The sequence below is a fragment of the Fukomys damarensis genome, unplaced genomic scaffold, assembly GCF_012274545.1.
Source record: "Fukomys damarensis isolate Sample0158 unplaced genomic scaffold, DMR_v1.0_HiC HiC_scaffold_25, whole genome shotgun sequence".
In the NCBI taxonomy this organism is placed as follows: domain Eukaryota; kingdom Metazoa; phylum Chordata; class Mammalia; order Rodentia; family Bathyergidae; genus Fukomys; species Fukomys damarensis.
Window position 1 is genome coordinate 24,174,500 of NW_022900937.1, and position 16,522 is coordinate 24,191,021.

Genomic DNA, 16,522 nt, shown 5'->3' on the forward strand with positions numbered 1-16,522 from the left:
CCCGCGCCGACCACAGCCAGGGAGGCCAGGGACCCCCGAGTGCTAGGAGCAGACCGATGGGAAGCAGCTGTCCACATACCTTCCGACCGGCGAGGACCCCCTTGGCCACGCCCCCAGCGCGCCATTGGCTCCGGGCCCAAGCCGTCGCTGGGCCCGCCCCTCCTAGCCCCGCCTCCCTCCCTGGAGCGCCCTCTCCCTTCGAAAAATAAGAATAGACCCGCCAGGAACATAGGGCTCACCGAACTGAGGGGCACGGAACTCGTCCGCTGTATGGATGCTGGGGGCGCCGGCAGGGTCCCGGACCTTACTTTACTTCCCGCGTACGACCCCCCCTTGGAGCGGGGCAAAGAGGCGGGCGGGCGCCTCAACGGCGGAACTGGATCCGCCTGCCCAGTTGGGTGCCGGTAAACAGCGGTGTTTGCGGAAAGCCTTGGTACAGGGCCCTGGGCACCAGACACCGAGGGCGGGAGGACGGACGTGGACTGCTGCGGGGCGAGAGGCTCACTCCACCCTCTACCGGGAGTCGGTGCTGGAGCTGAGGCTGGGCAGGAATGTGTATGTAAACAAATGTACAGGGGCGCCAGGAGATTCCTCTAGCCAAAGGCAAATTGGGAGAAGGCTTTCTGGAGGAGTTGGCTTTCAAGGTGGGAATGAAAAATTTCATCCGACAGAAGTGGAGGGGCAGGTTATTTTCAGCAGAGGGCACAAAGGAAGGTATGTGAAACCTTAAAGGCTTTACATTGTACTGATAATGAAAACCCGGCTTGCAGAGATGAAGGTATGTGATACCCGATTACAATTCTTGGACTTGGATAGGACCACCACCCCAAGACCGTGGTTGATGAAGATGTTGGCATCCTACCTCGAATCCAGGTAGGTTTGGAGGGTGGGCCAAGTGAGCAGCACCTCTAGGTTGCCAAAAGGCACAGTGGTGTAGAGACTGCAGAACTGCATTTCATGGGTGAACAGATTAGGGAAACCAAGAGGCTTCTGGTCATTGTCCCACCCATTAAATTCAGAGATGTTCCCACTCTCTGCGTCCCTCAAGTCAAATCTTACTGGATTCCTTCCCTCTATTGTTTGCTGTTTATCCTGACTTCCAACTGGAAGGAGTTTGTGAGGCCAGGTCCACCCCTCTGTGTTCAACAGAGCTAAGCCTAGAGCCAGACATGTGTGAGCAAAAGAGATTTCAGTGAGGCACTGAGGAAAGGACAGTGGTGTGGCTACCAGATGGATGTGCGGGCACAGAAGGCCTTGGGATCTTGAAGGCAGGAGATGAGACTCCTCATAACCTCCAGTGAGAAGAGTGGGCCAGGGCAGGAGCAGTAGGCCAGCAGACTAAGAGAAGAACTGTTTTAACACAGAAGGGGAATAGTGCCTTATTCAGTGTGGGCAGCACGGGAAAGAAGTAGCCAGTGGCCTCATGGAAAGAGGAGGAAGAGGGTTCAATGCTTATGGCTGTTGCCTGGTGGTAGTGTCTTGGCAAGGCCCTTCACTGTAGGCCTCAGCCTTCCTGTGAAATGGGAGTGGTTTGGAAAACCAAGGCAGGAAGATCACAAGTTCAAGGCAGCCTGGCAACATAGTGAGGCCCTGTCACACAATAAAAACATGAAAAGAAGCTGGAGAAGGTCAGTGGCAGAGTGCTGGCTCCTCACATGCAAGACCCCACCCAAGGGATGGGTAGTGAAGTCCAGAGACTGGGGCATTAGTCACTAAGGAGAGGGGGCAGGTAGGAGGAAGTGCTGGTTTGGGAAGGGCAGTGGGTCCCCCGGCTGTAGTCCTGGGACTTGCAGCTTGGGGATGGAATCACGGCCGGAAAAAGTGCCAAGGAGGGAGGCCTAGCAGGCATGGAGGTTACAGTACCCCTGCCTCAGATGGGGACTGAGTTTTCCTATATCACAACAGTTATGTATGTCTAATTCCATCTCAGGTCCTCACTGTGTTTTCAGGAGCTGTGCCTTGGCCACATATGAGTGCCGTAGTATTACTGTGAGAAGAGGCAAGATGCAGTATAGAAACAATGCTGGGGTGGATGGATTTTGGTTCTCTGTTCATCCTCTTCCTCCTAACAGGACAGCAACCCTTCCCCTGCTCTGAGGATCCAGCATGATCATAACCCAGGTCTTGTGTGTGCCAGGCCAGCACTGTCCCATTAGCTGCATCCATAGCATCAGTACAGGCCATAGCCCCAGGCTCAGAACCTTGCACTTGCCAAGCAGGTACAGCACCACTGAGCTACATCCCCAGCCCCTAGGAGTGTGTTATGGTCGAAGTTACTCTTGAAGGATTTGCAACCCCAGAAATTACCTGCTCCCACCCTCCTGAACAGTACCTTCACCCAGCTGCTGGAGGTGGCCATGCACAGGAGGCTCCAGGAAGGGACCTGAGATTGTTGTCCCCCTCTCCAGCCTACCATCAAGGACAAAACTGAAGTGATCTAGGCGAGGGACCACCTTGGGAAACCATACCAGGAAGCCAGGTTCCAATGCCAGGAGGCTTCTGTGTGAAACTGAAGGTTTTAGGAGTTAAGGGTTGTACTTAGTTACAGGTAAGGAAAGTGAGGCTCTGAGTAGAGCAGGTCCCTCTGGATCCACCCCACACACCTCTATACCCTCAGGCCAGTGACCCAGGCCTGAAGAAACACCCTGCTTCCCCTCGGCTCCACACTCCTCACCTCTCAACTCCAGGAGCAGTTTGTACCGAGACAGTTCTATATTTCTGATCCCTTCCAGGAAGTTATCTTCAAGCAAGATTGGTTTCCTAAGACCACACACCTACCTCAACCCTCAGCTCATAGCACTTCTGATAGCTCAGTCTACCTCATGGGTGTCACACACTCCTTTCACAGAGGGATTCAGTCACAATTTTCTAGGTGCTTATGGTAAATGGTGATTAATATATTTAGGGCTGAGGCAGATAAACATCGCTGAGAATTTAAGTCTGGCCTGGATGACTGTTAGTTTAAGGCCAACCTGAACTACATAGTGAGACTGTGTCTCAAAAAAAGACATTTAGGGCCAAGCATGCTTGGCCCATGCCTGTGATCTCATCTGCTGAGGAGGATCACAAGTCTGGACAACCCTGTCTCAAAATAAAAATAATGAAAGGGCTGGGGGTGTAGCTCAGTGCTATAGTGTGTTGACCTAGGTCACTGAGGGCCTGGGTCCAATCCCCAACTGGGGGGAAGGACAGGACATATACATTTAGGGCCTGTAGTTAAGTGGCTGCCAGAGCCCAGCTGTGAAAGATGACCTCTGCCACTCAAAATTATGCAGGAGAGGAAGCTCACCAGATAACCCCCTTGCGCTGAGCTTCCCACCCTAAGGCTTCCCCTGCATTCAAGGGAAAAGTCCTGAATTCTAATGTAGCCATTTCCTAACTAGATGACTTCCATGGATCATTTTTCTCCAGGGTTTCCTTATCTGCATATTAAGAACAGGAATTTCTGGCATATCAAATGGGGCAATCCTAGCACTCAGCTAAGAGTCCCAGGACTACCTCCTCTCAGGGACACCAAGCTTTCTGGCCATTCCGATGTATATCCCCAGAGTCACAGACTAAAGGACCAAACCCCTAATGAATAATCCCATCTCTGTGGCAGTCAGCCAACTTGGGTTGTACATTTGTTTTAGTTCTGATTTCCGTGTAGTCTTGGAATCGTGGACATTTTTAGTGGTTTGACTGCTGCTGCTCACTGCCTTAATATGTCTTCTCACCAAGCATTGACTTGGCCCTCTGGTCAGGAAGATAAATTAGCCTGCCAGGAAGATAAATAATAACAGCAAGTTCCCCAATCTATCAAGCTTTGTTTTCAAAGTGTTTCCTTTTTGTACCAGTCGTTTAATGACTTATTTTAAAATCAGCAGGTCCCTTTGTTCAAATGAACTCTTACTCAGAAGCCTGGTACATAAGCCACAAGGGTGCTCCTTATGTAGCACGTCACTGGCTGCCTGAGCTCTGCGGCTTCACCTCCCATTCAACTCCCGAACAGCCCCACTGCTTTCACCCTACTATGCCCTGCTGCTCAGTGTCCTGTGACTGTGCAGCCTGACCTTGTCCCCACTGTGGCCTTCATGGGATTTGTTTCCTCCACCTATCACTGAGAGCTGGTGGCCTCCAAAGGACTATCTCTTACTTCACTCATCCATCATGACCTCACCTACTTCCAAGGCTCATTCTAAACTAAGCCTCGAGTGACATTTCTAGCCTGACCATTAGATTCCATAGTTCTAGTGGCTGGCCACAGAAAGGTGTTCATTGAAAGTCAAAGTAGAAAGCCAGACTTAGTGATACATACCTGTAGTATCATCTACTTGGAAAGCTGAAACAGGAGGATCCCTTGAACCCAGGAGTTCAAACCAGTGTGGGTAACACAACAAATCTGTCCCAAGGATTTTTTTTTTAAAAAAAGGCAAAGTAAAAGAGATCCTACAATATGAAATGGCTGGTCAATGTTAAGACTAAGACAGACTTCACAGTAGCTTAAATACTACTAGGTATTGTGGAGCAAGAGTAGAGGGAAGGGAGCCTGAAGTGGAGGAGGAGGGGTGCTGGGCCCACTGGCTTTCCCAGTCTAATCATCACAGTCCCAACAACCATTATAACATTCTACTAGCTGGGGTACCAGTGTAATTAGCTATGTTCACTATGGCCTGGGTCTGAAACCCATGGGTTTAACTGCAGTGAAAGGAAGGACTTCATGACAGCTACAGGGACAGAGTGGCAGGAGATAAGCCAGTTTTAGAACATGAGAATTCTGTTTGCAGAGACCAGCCTCTCTTGGGTCCATTCCGAGAGGTGGAGTCCTAGACATTTGTATCTCCAGATGTCATGTGAGTGAGACTGGGATAGATGCCTTCCCAGAGCAAATAGGGTCTAGGCTGGTCCTACTCTTGGAAAGTCAACAACAGCCAGAGGTTGTGACCAGGCCTGAGACAAATCTAAGACTGAGGTTGGGGTTTCTGGGAGCCTCACCAGTTCAGGCCTGGCCTCTCAGAGGAGCAAGAGAAACCTTACAGGGTAACAGTGCCATGGGTTGGAGGGAAGGCTGGATCTGCTTTGCATCCAAATTGAGACCAAATGGAGAGTAGAGGGAATAAAGGAGGTGTCAAGAGCTTGAAATTAGAAACAAACCCAATGTGCTAGCGGGAGGTGACCCAGAAGGGAGGGCTTGACAGTGCCTGTCTGGGTGTGTCCACTACCTGACGAAGAGATAGGGTGAGAGGACCGCAGGAGCCTCTTGTGCAGCTGTTTAACAGGAAAAGTACCAGGCTGCACCAAGAGCCCAGCTATCTAGGAGATCCATTCTGCCTGCCCCGCATCTGGTCAGCCTACCCTGGTGCTCTAGTTTGCAGGGCTTTCTGTAGCTGTGTCCAGCTCCCGAGAGGGCAAAGCATACTTTGAGGGCATCCTGAAGGCCCCCCCAAAAAGGCCCTACCCTTCCATTTGCCTGTATATTGTCACATGGAGACTGGCCACACTTGCCACATCCAGGCTGAGAATGCAGGGACCCCCGGGACCGTTTCACCTCAGGAGTCCCCTCCTGACAGCAGGATAAAGAGAGTGACAGAGGACAGTGGGACTCTGTCATAAACCAGGGACTGTTAGAAGGTGCAATGCTGTCCTTTTACCTGAATTTGTGTCTTGTGGGAGAACTACAGCCTCCCAAGCAGACTCCAGTCTCCCTGACTCCTACTCCTCCACTTCAATACACTTGGCACAGGCAGGCACACACAGGGAACATTCCAGCAGCTGGGGTCCTTGCAAGGCAGAGGCAGGAGGACTGCTGAGTTTGAGTGTGAGGACAGCCTAGGTGGCGTACCAAGAGCCTGTCTAGGGCTGGGAATTCAGCTTATTGGCGCTGCACCTACCTGGCAAGCACAAGGTCCTGAGTTTGATTGCTAGTACCAAAAACAAAGCCTGTTTAAAAAAACAGGGCCATGTGTGGTGGTGTATGCCTGTAATCCCAGCACTCAGGAAGCTAAGGCAGGAGGAGCACCGTGACTTGAGACCAACCTGGGCTATATAGTGAGTTCAGGGGCAGTTTAGACTATATAATGAGTTATTTTGTCACACACACACACATGCTCCAAAAAACAGAAGTCACTACAAATAGTAACAGCTGTGTGCACGTGCGCATGCATGTATGTGCACGGGGCTACTGAACCCCTCCCTTAGGAAACATCTGCTAATTCCAGAGTCAGAGTTGTGAATGAAGTCAGCTGTTCCAACCTGGACCATCTGGTCAATCACACATTCACCTGCAGGGTAGACCAAAAATATGCCGTGAAGACTCCATGCATAATTGAGTTTACAGCACAGCTGGGCACCAGCCTCTTCGCTTCTCAGGTCACCCTCTCCTGACCTTTATCATAACCTTGGTTCCTGTACATCCCTGCCTCCTCCACCTCCAGAATGCAGGCTCTCACAGGACAAGGGCTGGCTCATCTGCTCTGCACTTTAGCTCCGAACTAAGGGAGACCAAGGAGAATCTGTTGGCAATTAGGAGACAGATCCTCAAAGGCTTCTAGGAAAAGCAGGCACTCCAGAATCCAGGTTGTGGCTGTACCATATTAACTCCCTATAACTGGATGTTTGTTTCTTCAATGGCTGCTGAGGCCGAGGGAGATTGTACTCAAGAGTTCTGTGTAGTTCCTGGCCCCAAGCAAGTGTTGGGAAAATGTCTCAGCATGCTCAGAGCTGCCCAATGGGGCAAGGGGTCAGGGCCCACAGGCAGCAGCTATGTGGGTCGGGGCTGCTTCTGTAGAGATGAAGCTGCTTCTTTGCAGAGATGGAAACGACCCAAGCGGTCTTCACAAAGACCAGGGTACCTGTATTGCTAGAGTCTCCCTGGAAGAATGAGCCCTTGAGTGGTGTTCTGTAGACAAGAGGAACACAAATCTGGAGGTCCTGTCTAGGCAAAACAATTGTGAACCTTATCACCCTCAGTCCACAGAAAGCATGGGCTCTCAGAGCTGCCTAGAATTTCAAATGTGCTTATGCCCTCAAAGGAGAGCTCAAACAAGCACCCACACTAGGTCTCTAATGGCACAGTGCTATTGTTTTCCACATCTGCCACAGTGCGGCAGTCAAGCTGTGAATGCATCAGAGCTTCAGTTCTTGAGCAGATCATGAAATCCTTCAATGCTCACCTCCCTCCTTTGAGATGGGAGACAGAAGGTAGGTGGCATATTGCCCTGCAGTGCCATGAGGGTCCAATAACATGAAGGGGCCAAAGCACCTAGCACTGAGCCTAGCACACAGCACCAAGGAGCACTGGTCCCTGGTCCTTCTGTCCAAAGCTAGAGACATGGTCTACAGATAAGGTGGATGGCTCTCAGAACTGACACCAGGCACGGTGGCATACCACTGTAATCCTAGCACTTTGGGAGGCTGAGGTAGGAAGATCACAGTTCAAGCCCAGCCTGGGCAACTTAGAAAGACCAGGTCTCAAAATTAAAAAAGAGCTGGGGATTTGGCTCAGTGGTGCCACTGCCTGCCTCAAAAGCACAAGGTCCCAAGTTTGATCCCCTGGTACCAATAAAAAATAAAAAAGAGCTGGGAATGCACTTCAGTGAGAAGACCCTGGGTTCAATCCCCACTACCAGCAAAAAAACAAAAAAAAAAAACCCTGAGGCTTGGACCTTGAAGTGTGGGTCCCTCCCTGCCTCCCTGCCCATCCCAGACCAGCTCCTGTGCACCCTCCTCACCTTCCCAGCCCATCCTGCTAAATTGATGAAACTAAAAGGATTTTATCATGGTATATTTATATGTAAATACAAAACTGTATCACTATTAAGATATTGAATATGAACATTACAATTATTACTGAATCTGACTCAGTCCAATGTTAAATACAAATTGAAATGATTGTAAAAAATAAGAATATACACATTCAAAGAGCTTATTACAGTATAAAATTACTGAGGTCTCATCAGCTGCCAACCTCATCTTCTATAGTGGGGGGAAAAGGTCTGGGGGTCTAGGGAATACAGAATGCTGGGGACCCTCGATTCCATCCCTGCACATGAGGATGGGGGACAGGGGACAGTGATTGAGGGGATTACCTCACCCAGCCAGGGTGTTACACTTGATACTGGCACAGAGCCCACCCAGACGGAGCTCTAGGACCTGACAGATGGCAGACAGGAAGAGATGGGGTGTCTCAGTAGATAGGGAATAGGAAAGGAAACTCCAGTGGAGGAAAGGGGGCCTGCTTGTCCCCTGGGAGGGATTCTATGGTGAGTTTCTCCCTCCCCCTGCTCCCCTCCTTTCCTGCTGAGATTTCGTACCGATTGCTCTTGGCTCTGCCTGTTCCGTGAGTTCATCTCTACCCCATCCTCCATCCCTAGGGTGAGACAGGAAAGGCAGGGCCTGGCATCACAGTGGAGGTCTGTTCCCCAAATCAGCAGAATAAACAGAGAAAAGCTGTTAGATAAGGACCACCAATGCTGAACTACACGACTGTCAGCACAAACCAGCATTCTTGGTTCCAATGGGCAGAATCTGGAGGGAAGGTGATCACTTAAGGATGAGGGCCTGGGTAGGAGCAGGGAGGACAGGTGTGTATGTCCCCACCCCAGCCAGTCCAGATAAACTGAACTGCAATAGAGAGCCCCAGGAACATATACAGAGAGATGTGTGTGTATATGTATTTATAGAATACGACCATATTATCACATACAATATATATTATATACACACATACATATTGACCCAGACACAGAAGTGCACATATGCACACACACACATACGTGGAAGGATGGAGGAGACCAGACTACACGCCCTATGTATAAACGTGCTTGGCACTCAGGCAATCTCTTGAATATGTAACTTGGTCAAGCTCTCTGGGCAGGAAGGTAGACACTCACAAACCCTCCCACCAAATCCTAGCAAGGGAAGGTGAGAAGTCAGGAGACCTCCATCCAGGAGAAGAATGGCATCGGGAGGGGGAGGAGACCCCTACCCCTTGCCTCAGGGCCCTGGCAAATTATCAATAGCCACAATTTGGTTTTAATAAGGCACAGTTTGATAGCAGGTGGTAGGAGTCAAGAACACATCACTGCTGGCCCTTTTTAGTGGCAACTCCACCACATCAATCTGACTGAAGGGAGAGGCTGTCTTGAGTGCACAAAGGAGCCAGGAGCCACAGAAGAGGCTGATCACGGCTTCGGCAGAACCGATGGCAACCTAGAGGCTCAGTGGTGTCCGGGATGATCTAAGGGAGGTTGGCCAGCAGGCAGGACACTGTGGGGCAGTTACTGACCCTCCATGGCCAGCAGGCTATGGCCAGAGGGCACCATGCCCTCCTTTTCTGCAAACTCCAGGATGGCCTTGTAGCAGAAATAGTACTGCTCGGGGGTCTGGATGCTGAAAGCCCTCTGGGTCCGCATGCGTGACACTGTCTGGAACACATTAAGGGTGCCGAGCTCCTCCAGCTGTGCCAAGCAGATGTCCAGTGAGCAGAAGGTACCTGAAGAAGGAAGGCAATGGTCACCTTGGTTAACTCTCCTATCTTCCTTCCTCTACCAAACTTCAGGCAGGACCGTGCAAGTGAACTCAAGGCAAGGTACACATGGCAAGAAGCCAGGTGGCCTTATACCTGAAGAGGAAGAAGCCACAGGAGTGCTAAGGGCCTCTCATCTCTCAGGACAATGCACAGGGGAAGGAAGAGTGAGCATGCAAGTGTCAGGAACATCCTGCCTCAACAGTAGATTCAGCACCTGTGCCCTCTCCAGAGCCTGCCTCTCTCCCACAGGCCAGAAGTCCTGTAGCACACACCCCTAGGGCAGCAGCTGCCGCTGGCCCCAGAGTAGAGCATGGCCCAGGGCAGGAGTCTTGGGAGAGGGGCTGAGAAGGGAGAGCAGCCAGATAAGCTCTCTGGGTCCCCCACAATGATGGCAATGACTGGTCAGATGACAATCGTGGTGCTGAAAGGAATAAGGGATCAATTCTTAGGAGTCTGGTTTGTGCAGTGTGTATTCTAGCCAGCACCAAGCACAAGGTACCAAAAGGACTTAAAGGGGCATTTTCAGAGCAGTTTACCACAGGGATCAAGTGAGTCCCTTTCCTATCACAGATGTGGCCAAGAGCTCTGTCCTTTTACCCCACCCCTTGCCTCTGGATGCTCCAAGACTGCCCTGGTACATCACCTGTCCGGCCAATGCCTGCACTGCAGTGGACTACGATGGGTGGCTGCTCAGGGCACTGCCCCTTGGAGCGGGTGCCCATGCTGCTAACAGCCAGGCTCTGTTGGTTCCTGACGGCCCTTAGGAAGTCAATGAGTGAAGCCGCTGAGGAAGGGACACCATAGTCTGGCCAGCTCAGGAACTGGAAGTGTGTCACCTGACGTTTCTCCCGCTCCTGAGATGGAAAGAACAGCTCAAGTTAATAAGGTTATCCCTGCTTGACGGGGGGGCTTCTCCAGGGCCTCAGCAGCCCGTGTCCCTGCCACCAAGGTTCCCATCTACCATGCTCAACTTGCTCCACAAACACTTCTCTATTGCAAACTCAAAGAAAGGCCCAGTGTGCAAAGGGATTCTTACAGGATCCAGATTTCTTTTCTTTGTGGTACTGGGGAGTCAATCTAGGACCATTGCCTGTTTTATATTTTTTATTTTGAGAGACTTGCTAAGTTCCCAGGTGGGCTTGAAGCTGCAATACTCCTGCCTCAGCCTCCCAGAGTGCTGGGACTACAGGTCTGTACCACCACTCCTAGCTTAGGATCCAGATTTGTAATGCTATGTGTGTTCTTCCTCTGTAATGCTACTGTTGTGCTAAAATTGTATGACTCTCTTGGCTCTGAACTGAATATCCTCATCTCACTTCCAGAAAAACAGAAGCAGCTATAACATCCTTAGAATCCTGCCTACAGTACAGATTCTCCCCCAGCTCCGAAAAGGGGAGAAAACAGGAACCTAGGTTTACCTCAGTGTTGTGAATTTCAAGCGTTGTTTTCTTATAATGGTTCATGTTCTCCACACCCAGGTTGGTCACTGTGAGGAAGCCAAATCTGATCCGAGTATCCTTTTCTAAAGGCCAGTACTGGCCGCACTTCCTCCTGCCACCTTCCTCAAAGCTGAAGACACAGGGCAAAGTCAGCCACATCCCTCCCTCTGCAGCAAAAACCCGCTCCCCATGACTGCTGTCCACAAGGTGGCAATGTTGTCTCCCACATTACTTCTAACTCTATCCCTGGCTCTTGGCAAAAAAAAAAAAAACCCACTTTTATTTTAAATGGATTAAGTGTCTGTATGTGTTCATTTAACACACTGATTGTGCACCTGCTACACCATTTGGTCTTCTTCCCCATACCAAGTAGCACTTCTCACCCAGCTGGGATAGTATAGTGGATGAGAGGACAAGAGAGGAAAGGTGGTGGGAGAGCACACATTGGCCTATACCCCAGCCACAGTTCATTCTCTTCCCCAACAAGGGCCTCGCTGACAGAGGAGGGGAAGATGCCTCTCTGGGTGAAGGGTAAAGACTGTCCTTAGAGGTCCCAGGATCCCCAGGTGGCTTCTCTACTGTCCTGTCAAACTGGATGGGGCTGTGCTGGGGCCCTGAGAAGGGGACGGAGCAAGAGTTCTTTTTGTCCCCTTGTCTGAAATCAGTTACAATCAGTATGATGACATTAATGAGACAGAGTTCCTCCAAATTAGCAGCTGTGTAGGACAGCATCTCAAGAGCACTCCTTGCTCCACAGCTTCCTGCCTGACCTGCTACATTTCATCTCTTAGTCATCCCTTTGCATATAGGGAAAACACAGACAAGGAGAAAGGACAGCAGAAGGAACCCTAACTCAACAGCCAAGAAGGCAGAGCCCTCAGCACAGGCCAGGCTAGGGGAAGTGCCCATGTTCCCAGAATAGGCTGTCATAGCCACAGGGTCGGCATGGCCATGCATTAAAGCTCATGTACATCCACCTATCTCCATCATCCCGTTAGGTAAAAGCTGAGAAAGCTCTTAACTCTCTACCATCACTTCTCCTAATATTCAGTGTTTCTTTTTTCTTGTTCTTTGAGACAGGGTCTTGCTATGTAGTTCACATTGGCCTTGAACTCAGTCTTCCTGTCTCAGCCTCCCTAGTGCTGGGATTATAAGTGAGCGCTACCATGTTTGGCTCATCTTCAATGTTTCTAGAAGCTGAACATCTTTACTGAATTACCCACACTAGGGTCGGGATGGGTGGGGTCAGTGGGGAAAAGAGCTGACTCACCGGGTGGTCATGACAATCACCAAGACCTTCTGCTCCCACACCATGAGCCAGAAGTCACGATAGGTGTTTTCCAAGGGGCCTGGTGGAAAGAACACAAGGGCGTGAGCGCAGGGAACCCTTCTGCCTTCCTAGTCCCACCCCAAAGCCCAAAGTCCAGTGCCAGCTCCCTGCTCTTCTCTCTACACCCTGCTTTCCTGTCCTGGGATTAACAATACCAGCAATTTGTGAAAGAATGAGAAATCAAGAGAATAGCCAGGCATGTTGCTGCACACCTGTAGTCCTAACACTACAGGAGGCAGATGCCAGAGAATCATGGTTCAAGCCTGGACAATTTAGTGACAGCAAGACCCTGTCTCAAAATTTTAAAAGGGCTGGGGATGTAGCTTAGTGTGAAAGTTCCTGAGTCCAGTTCCCAGTATTTAAAAAAAAAAAACACCATTCGCACATTAACAACCCATCTTGGTGAGAGGTAGAGGTCTGAGATGGATGCTATCTGGAATCACACTGTACTTTCTCAGAGCTCAGCTTTTATCATATCCACGCAGCTGGGCTACCTGTGGGCCTATCTCTGTCTCCATCACACCTGATCTTCAGCTCCCTTAACTGGTTCCCACTAACCCACTCTCCAGCAGCCATCATCTGCAACCTGGGCTCCTCCAACATAGGTTTCATCTTTCCACTTTTTCATCTTTATTAGTGACACCAAATTGTTAAAAATCTGAAGCTTATCTGCCTTACCCACCTCCTGCATCTCCCATATCAGTTTCAAAATTGTGCAGCTATTCTGCACTGGAAATGTTTCTGTACCTCTTGACCCACACTGCCCCACTCCTGTTCTGGGATCCCACTGCTTGTCATGGCTTGGCTGAGCTGCGTCACCACCTGAACTTACTCTCCTTAAGTCTCTCCCTTCTGCTCTGGGTCCCCACCAGCTCAGTGGTTTCAAGACAACCTGCTCAAGATAAGATGTCCTCTTCTCTGAGTCTGTCCACTTTTTATCCATTGTTTCCAATGCCCCCTTTAGCTGTCAAACCCCTTGCTCCTTAGGGCTTCTCTGGTCTGAGCTCCTGATGCCACAGTGGGTTCTGAAGAGCTTAGCATTTGATTTACATTTGACATCAGTCATTTCACTTGGGGAATTCAGGCCGCAGGAATCACTGTTTGAGGACAACAGTCACACTTGTCCTTAAGGTCAGGTTCCACCGTTATAGTGAAAGCCTGCACAGGGTAGGGTACTCGGCAATGAAGGCACATTTCCTATGGACTACCAATCCTTCTCACCAAGAGAATAAGTGACAATGCATAGCAAGGTCCTCTGTGCTCTCCCAGCTTTTCTTCTGCTCTCAAGAAAGCAAGGCAACAGCAAGGACTGATGGAAGCTCCATTATATTTTTTGCTAAAATCATTAGCAAACACTGACATCTTTTATTAGAATGCCCTCTCTGCAGAAACAGACCCCAAAGTATAGTATGCAGGGCCTTGGCAACAAACTGAAGGTATGAGAGGGGATGAGTACTGTACTATGCTAGGAAAGTGCTCTACCAATGCAGCCAAAGCCCAGCCTCAGATTCAGATTTTAAAACTGGGGAGAGAATTTGGGAAAAAAGAAGAATCAAGAAAATTACAAATTCCCTATGATGAATGTGACCATTATGTATATCTAAAATGTATCACTAAAACTGAAAAAGGAAATTGGAGGCTGAGCCAGGAGGATCACTGTGAGTTCGAGACCAGCCTGTGCTACATAGTGAGTTCCAGGTCAGTCTCAACTACATAGTGAGACCCTGTCTCAACCCCCCGCCAAAAAAAAACAAAAAACAAAAAACAAAAAACAAAAAACTGAAAAAGGAAAAGAGTCTGATAATATAAACTTTTCTTTTTTGGTACCGGGGACTGAACTGTGCTTTTGAGGCAGATGGTGAAACTACTGAGCTAAATCCCCCAGCCCTTGCAATGTTCTCAGATATACAATGTCCCATCCCTTTGTGGGTGTCACCCACATAAGTGTTACCTTTATTGGCGACATTAAGGTGAATCGCTTGTTTAAGGAACTACCATCATTTCTCCAGAACCAGGGATTGAGATCAGCTGCACTGTACAACTAGATCACATTTTTTTCATTGAGTTTGAAATAAGGTCTTGCTAGGTTGTTCAGATTGGCCTACCACTTTCAACCCTCCTGCGTCGGTCTCCTAAGTATCTGCGATTACAGTCATGTACCACCACACCTATCCTGTCAGATCTGTGACTGACCATTCTCTGCAATAGTCAGAGAACCTTGGGCTGGGGATTTAGCTCAGTGGTTCTGCCACCTGCCTCGCAGCACAAGGACCAGTGTTTGATCCCTGGTACCAAAAAAAAAAAAAAAAAAAGAGAAACTTAAACCCTCATTGCAGCCTGTTCTGTCAACCTGTCTGAGTTTCCTAGAACCACCACCACCACCACCTTCTCTTCTTCATGCTGGGGGTTGAAACCAATGCCTCGCATATATGCATTACCACATTCTTTGAAAATGAAGTCTTTTTTTGTGGGGGTACTGGGGATGGAACTCGGACCTTCCCTAAAGTCTGATTCTCTCTCTTTTTTTTTGGTTTTTTGAGATAGGGCCTCATTATGTAGTTGAGATTGACCTAGAACTCACTATGTAGCCCAGGCTGGTCTTGAACTCACAGCGATCCTCCTGCCTCAGCCTCCAATCCTCCTGCCTCAGCGAGTGCTGGGATTACAGGCATGTGCCACCACACCCGGCTCTTAGAGTCTTATTCTTGAGAGGCAGAGGCTTGGTGGGCAGGTACTGGGCCCACACAAGCATGACTAGCAACTCCATCTGAATTCCTCCTGGTCTGAAGGACTGCACTGTCAGACCTCACACAAATTACCTGGTTCAGAGCACTTCCTAGCATGTGTTTTGATGACTCAGGGCACAGGAAAGGCACCACTTATGTCTAAACTGGACCAAATCTCTGGGAAGTACCAATGCCATCCCTGGCCCCTTTGTGTATATGAAAAGCATCTCACAGCCCTGCTCCTTTGGCTTGGCCATACTAAGACACAGTGCTGAAAGCCATAGGCAGGCAGTATTGTGGGCTTATATCTACAGTTCATCTCTATGCACCAAGTTTCCAAGCAACTTAGGACCTTGTGCTTGGGAAGCAGGCAGTGGAACCACTGAGCTAAATGCCCAGCTCCAAGCACACATGGTACAGAAAGCTTTTATCTCCCATGTGCCTTTCTACCTCCACCAACCTTTACAAAAGGCCAGGATTTAGTAGCCACAGCATGGACTCGAGTCACATTTTCTTTAAAAACTATGCCATCGGGCTGGGGATTTAGCTCAGCGGTGCTGCCACCTGCCTCACAAGCACAAGGTCCCAAGTTTGATCCCTGGTACCAAAAATAAATAAAAAACAAACAATGCCATCATCTGGCACAAGGCAGATGGCACGAGACAAACACGTGAAGGCCGCATCAGCTTACCCTGGGTGCCGATGTAAGCATTCTTCTGCTTGTAGCCATCCATGAAGCTGGCATTGATGTAATCTGTCTAATGGGAAAGAGAATACGTCAGTCACTGCATGCATGGCAGGTAGCATTTGGGTTACAGAATGGGGTCCTGGGTAAGCACAACACCAGTGTGGGTGTGCTCTTTCTGTAGGCAGACAGTGAGGGGCAACAGGGTGAACTCAAACCTCACTTTAATAACCAGGGCTGGGCACAACTGGACAGCTACATGCAGAAAATCAAGCAGACCCCAACCAGATATCAAACACAAAGTTAACTCAAAATGGACCAAAGACACAAATGCAAAAGATTAAAACTAAAAAACTCTTTGAATAAAATGAAGGAATAACTTTATGACCTTGGGCTAGGCAAAGCCTTCTTAAATACAGCAAAGTCACAAGCCATAAAAGAAAAGAGATAGACTCCACTACAGTAAAACTAAAAACCTTTAGTCAGGCACAGTGACAAAGATCTATAATCCCAGCACTCGGGGAGGCTGAGGCAGGAGAGATTGAGAGTTCGAGCCCAGTCTGGACAACTTAATGAAACCTTGCCTCAAAATAAAAAAAATAAGATCTGGGTGTGGTGATGCACCCCTGTAATACTAGCACTTGGGAGGCTGAGGCAGGAGGATTACCAGGGCTCCACAGTGAGTTCGAGGCCAGGCCGAACTACATAGTGAGACCCTGTCTCAAAAAAAAAAACAAAAAACAAGGGCTGGGATTTAAGCTCAGTGGTTCTGCTGCCTGCCTCACAAGCACAAGGTCCTGAGTTCGATCCTTGGTACAAAAAAAAAAAAAAAAC

At 49.3% G+C, this 16,522-nt stretch overlaps 1 protein-coding gene and 1 long non-coding RNA gene across 4 annotated transcripts in view; one reads left to right on the plus strand and one right to left on the minus strand.

Moving 5' to 3' along the window:
* The window catches only part of LOC117283358, a 14,480-nt gene extending 3,300 nt beyond the window's left edge, over window positions 1-11,180 (plus strand). Inside the window, exons 2-3 of the long non-coding RNA XR_004514313.1 lie at window positions 771-873; window positions 10,987-11,180. This is a non-coding gene — a long non-coding RNA (uncharacterized LOC117283358). The remainder of the gene's footprint in view (window positions 1-770; window positions 874-10,986) is intronic.
* Window positions 7,749-16,522, minus strand: part of Ptpn9 (protein tyrosine phosphatase non-receptor type 9) — a 63,646-nt gene continuing 54,872 nt past the window's right edge. For 2 of the 3 annotated variants that reach the window (XM_010626399.3, XM_010626393.3), the window contains exons 9-13: window positions 15,695-15,761; window positions 12,218-12,296; window positions 10,927-11,077; window positions 10,152-10,362; window positions 7,750-9,472 (exon numbers count right to left, since the gene is read on the minus strand). In XM_010626399.3, coding sequence (XP_010624701.1) covers window positions 9,258-9,472; window positions 10,152-10,362; window positions 10,927-11,077; window positions 12,218-12,296; window positions 15,695-15,761 — 723 coding nt within the window. In that variant the 3' untranslated portion in view covers window positions 7,750-9,257. Of the gene's footprint in view, window positions 9,473-10,151; window positions 10,363-10,926; window positions 11,078-12,217; window positions 12,297-15,694; window positions 15,762-16,522 lie in introns of all 3 variants that reach the window. The other variant, XM_033756101.1, reaches the window with a different exon arrangement.